This window comes from Hibiscus syriacus, unplaced genomic scaffold, assembly GCF_006381635.1.
Source record: "Hibiscus syriacus cultivar Baekdansim isolate YM2019G1 unplaced genomic scaffold, ASM638163v2 tig00111201_pilon, whole genome shotgun sequence".
In the NCBI taxonomy this organism is placed as follows: domain Eukaryota; kingdom Viridiplantae; phylum Streptophyta; class Magnoliopsida; order Malvales; family Malvaceae; genus Hibiscus; species Hibiscus syriacus.
This window is the reverse complement of record NW_024063017.1, coordinates 642219-647312: the sequence shown is the minus strand read 5'-3', so window position 1 is coordinate 647312 and position 5094 is coordinate 642219. Positions and strand designations below refer to the sequence as shown.

The window sequence follows — 5094 nt, the reverse complement described above, 5'->3', positions numbered from 1 at the left end:
TAAACTTTATATAATTATAATAAACTAAAACAAAAAAAATAAAAATATTCAAATGGTATTTAACTTTAAATGTTTTTTAAATTTTAAAATAAAATAAGCTTAATAATTTTATATTTTTAAATTAAATTAAATATTTTTTATATTTTTAAATAAAATTTATGAAAAAATTAATTAGTATAAAATAATTTTTATCATATCCTCATATAAAATATTAAATTTATGTTGTTTAAAAATAAAAAAAAATTTTTATATTATTTTTTTATAAAATTTTGTTTAAAAATATAAAAATATTAAATTTAGTTTAAAAATAAAAAAATATGAAACTGAGTTTATTTTATTTTAAAATTTAAAATAATTTAAAGTTAAAAATCATTTGAATATTTTTTATTTTTTTGTTTTTATCCTTGATAATATATGTAATAGATAGAAGTTAATGTAAATAATTAATTATACGAGGTATTTGCTTCAACGGCAAAGACTTCGCTTGATACTTTTGGAACCCATGCTTAAACCCCCCACAAATGCATATTTCACATCCAACTTATTTTCTAACCAATCAAAGGTCACATGTATCATGATCATGTGTTGACACGTATATCCAATTAAATGGTTATTTTATTGAATTAAATTTAAAATATGACTATATTAGTAGAATGTATAAGTATTGAAGATTAAATGTATAGATCTATCAAATTTATTAATTGTCACGTCAACACTCCCGTTAAATATTAATGATAAGTGACTTGATTGAATACAATTAAATAATTAGATGATTTAATTGACAAAATTAAAATATCAATAAAAAAATTTAAATGACTAAATAATTAAATAATATAATTTACTTTTTTATAATAAAGATAATTTAATTAATCATATACATCAATATATCATATTAGTAGAATGTTTCAATGGGTTAAGCTCGCACTAGTTAATATGATACATCCAACGGCCTTCCTTTAGCCAAGTTTCAAAATTTTAAAAAGGGTAAATTAGATCAATACCATCGAACTTTAGATATTGTATTGTTTATACAATTAAACTTTTGATTTTAGCAATTATAACATTAAAATTTAATTTTCGTTTCAATTATACCATTGAATCGTTAAATCATTAATGATATGATGATGTGACTAACGACGGTCGACATAGTTAACAACTATCGACGTAGACACCGCATCAAAACAATGTGGCATTGATATGATTTTTAATGATTTAATAACCTAATTGTATAATTGAAATGAAAATTAAAGTTTAATGTTATAATTTATAAAATTAAAAGTTTAATAGTATAAATAATATAACGGCTAAAGTTTGATATTATCTAATGTAGTTTAGTCTTTTAAAAATTATGGAGCCCGCTTCACGCCCCCAAAACCTTTTAAACAAAAAGAACCATTACCAAAAATCAGAGCGCAGAGTTTACCCAAGTATACCGCCAATCCCCCAAAGTTTTGAAAACAAAAATCCCAAAATGGCGTTTTTGATTTCACTCCCTTTTATTATCCCACTCTTCCCCTCCCCACACCACACACCTCTGCATCTTTTCATTCCTAAACTCCTTTCATTAACAAAAGGGTCAGGCTGAGAGTGAAGGAGCAACAGGCAATGACATATCAAGAGGGCTGCCATAGAGTGACAAGGGCGGCTGCCAAGAAGAGGGCTGCCGAGTCGGCGGGGATAACCGAGGAGAATGTTACCAACAAGAAAAGGTTTGTTTTAGGAGAGATTTCGAATTTCACTGAAATTGTTGGTTCGATGAATACGATTCAAGGGAAGAAAAAAACCCAGAAACTGCATCCTAAGGAAAAGGCGAAGACAAAGCCTAGTGTGGTAAGGCCGCTTTTGAAGGAGGCAAAAGAGAACACTGAAGATGAAAAACAGTTGGATGTTGGTGTTGTGTCTGATGACCCACAAATGTGTGGGTATTATGCATCTCATATCTATGAATATCTTCATCAAATGGAGGTATTCCCTCTCCCTCGCTTTTAGCTATTTTATCTGGCTTGGTAATTGAATTGGGGGAGTTGGGTTTCAAATAGCTTGTTAATTTATAGTGGGATTTCTTCACAAGTCACTTAAGTGATATTTTTTGATGATGCAATTAATATTAGGTGGATGGAGACCTTTACCTGATTATATTGAGAAGGTGCAGAATGATGTTAGTACCAACATGAGAGCCATTTTGGTGGATTGGTTAGTGGAAGTTGCAGGGGAATACAAGCTTGTTTAAGATACATTGTATATGACTGTTTCCTACATCGATAGATTCTTATCTTTAAATCCTCTCAATAGGCAGAGACTTCAACTATTGGACGTATCTTCAATGCTCATTGCCTCGTAAGCTTCTGAATTCATTGATATTTTTTGGTTTTTCCTTTGTATGAAATCATTGTTAATGCTGTGTACTTACTTTCTTTTTCGTTTCTTGCTTGTTTTAATTGTTTCAAGCAGAAAGTATGAGGAAATCAATCCACCAAATGTGGAAGATTTTTGCTATATAACGAATACTGCATACACAAAAGATCAGGTAATATTTCCTTTCTTTCTACTTGTTCACCTTTATTCTTTTGCGTTTCATAGTACATTGCTTCATTCAATCACTGAATATTGTTGGCTAAACATGAAGGTGGTGAAAATGGAGGCAGGCATACTCAAGTCCTTGAAGTTTGAACTAGGCAATCCTACAGTTATAACATTTTTGAGGTAAGAGTTTATGGGAAGTATATTTGTGTGGACGAGGAATATCTAATGGCAACTGTTAAAAGGTTAATGTTTTGTTAATCTGACTTTTGCGTTGTGTTTTATGTGGTGATTTTCAGGAGAATTACTAGAGTTGCTCAAGAAGATTACAAAGAAAGAAAAGCACCTATATCTTCTGTAGTTGTTATAAAATCCAATTCCATTGTTATCTGTTATTGACTGTACGCTTCCTTTTGGTCTTTTATAGCCTTCCAGCTTGCAGCTAGAGTTCCTTGGGTGTTACCTTGCGGAATTGAGTTTGTTGGATTATGGATATGTAAAATTTTTACCATCCATTGTTGCTGCTTCTGTTATCTTCCTTTCAAGATTTATAATTAGACCAAAGAAACATACTTGGGTATGAGTTTCTTTTCTCATTACCCTCTATGGCTTTTTTTATTTGCCCATAGCTAGTAAATATTAACATATCATTTGTGTTCTGCAGAGCTCTGCCCTGCAACAGCACTCAGGCTACAAAGCATCTGATCTAAAAGACTGTGTCCTTATCATACATGATTTGTATTTGAGTAGAAGAGGAGGTGCACTTCATGCAGCTAGAGATAAATACAAGCAGCATAAGGTGTGTTCTTGTATTATTAGGCGTTTATGTTATAATTTATAATGGCTTGTTGTGGAGATATAAACCTTGTTGGAAAAATATTGGTTTCAATGGAAACAGTTCAAATGTGTGGCAATAATGCCGGCTTCTCCAGAGATACATGCTTCTCATTTTGAAGATTTTCAAGTTGATATTTCTGATGTTGAAGTCTTGAATATGTTCAAGGGGTGAAAGTTTGACTTTTGTGATAGATGGCCTTTGATTTATGTGATTCTACTTCATGAAAAAGACATGAATGTGGACAAAGAGACTGGTTCTTGAGCCTGATAATCATAATTTGTTGAAGGACACCTTTGATTCAAGTGATTAATGCTTGGAGATGTATAGCAGTAATTGGCAATGGTACCAACTACTGAAGTGTTTATAATGTGGATACAGCCTTAGTGTCTTAGTAATTCTCAGGATAACTATTTTTAATCGTGTAGATTGATTGGTTATAAGTGGCTTTTTTGGCTAATTGTGCTTTTGGAAATGTGCAATACATACAGATGTTCTTTTAATTGTTTTTTCAAGAGCTTTAGGGTTGAACGGTGTAAATAATTGTGGACAAGTGGATTTCACTATCTGGAGGCATTGAATAATAAAGCAAATACCCCATTTCTAAAAGTTTATGACTTTAAATTTATTGATAAATTATAGGATAAATTATGTGTTTAGTACCTAAATTATTAGTTTTGGTATTTAAACTTTTAATTTTTAAAAATTATATTTAATGATTAGTTTTTGTTTCGTTTTAGTATTTTTTTTTGTTAGGTTGTAATTTGCATGTGATATCTTTTTTATGGGTAAATTATATTATTTATTACTTAATTATCTTTTCACTCCTATTTTGGTCACCAAAGTTTAAATTTTTAATTTAATTACTTAACTTTCAAATTACTCCTAATTTAATTACTTTAACTTTCAATTTTATTTTTTTATTTTTAATTATACATTAATAAAATCATAAAAAAATGTGATGTCACAAGAATTATTGATAAAATAAATTAGAGTGATTAAAATAGGAGCAATTTGAAAGTTAAGCAGTTAATTTGAACATTTTTAAACTTTAGTATCAAAATAGAAGTGAGAAGATAGTTGAGCGATGAATGATGTAATTTACCCATAGAAATACAGTGTCGTTACAGGCGAGGTATTAAAACGAAACAAAAATTAAACGTTAGGCATGATTTTGGAAAAAATTAAAAGTTTAGAAACTAAAACGGATCGAAACTGATAGTTTAGATACTAAACACGTAATTTACCGTAAATTATATTAAGACTGATGCAGATATTTGCTGATGTTCTTCAGGTCGTGTGATTGTTCATGGATATTTGAACTATCATATTGAGTCTTTCTACTTCATTCGTATCTTAAAATGTCATTACTTAGCTTGCCCATTTGATTTGAATTTTCTTGGTTCTCTCTTATTGATAGCTGTTGTTTTGCATTGATAGTAATCTTTCATTTTAAGCTGATTTACAAATAAAAATTGTACTTGTTGGCTCGTCACTTGATCCCATCTAAAAATGGTCACCTTTCTTATTTGATCCCTCTTCAGTGGTGGCTTTTTATTAGGTTTGGAGTCATAATTTTTTTAGCCTTTGCACCAAACAAAAGAAAGAAAAAGGTTATCTTGCTTTTGCCTCATGGTAATCTACAAGTTGACATTGTTCCTTTTGCCACCCATGTTGCCGGATGTGATCTGAATTATGCCTCACCATAGGCATGATTCATTAACATCTGTTTTTATTAT

At 29.9% G+C, this 5094-nt stretch overlaps 1 protein-coding gene and 1 long non-coding RNA gene across 2 annotated transcripts; both read left to right on the top strand.

Moving 5' to 3' along the window:
- Window positions 1–1605: 1605 nt before the first annotated feature.
- LOC120155687 (cyclin-A3-2-like) lies at window positions 1606–2236 on the top strand. The gene is made up of 2 exons (XM_039167184.1): window positions 1606–1975; window positions 2115–2236. The coding sequence occupies exons 1-2, from the start codon at window positions 1606–1608 to the stop codon at window positions 2228–2230; spliced, it is 486 nt and encodes a 161-aa protein (XP_039023115.1). The 3' UTR covers window positions 2231–2236.
- A 626-nt stretch (window positions 2237–2862) lies between these two features.
- LOC120155688 lies at window positions 2863–3520 on the top strand. Its single transcript, XR_005518987.1, has 3 exons — window positions 2863–3097; window positions 3185–3319; window positions 3419–3520. It is a non-coding gene; the product is annotated as an uncharacterized LOC120155688 (long non-coding RNA).
- Window positions 3521–5094: the final 1574 nt, after the last annotated feature.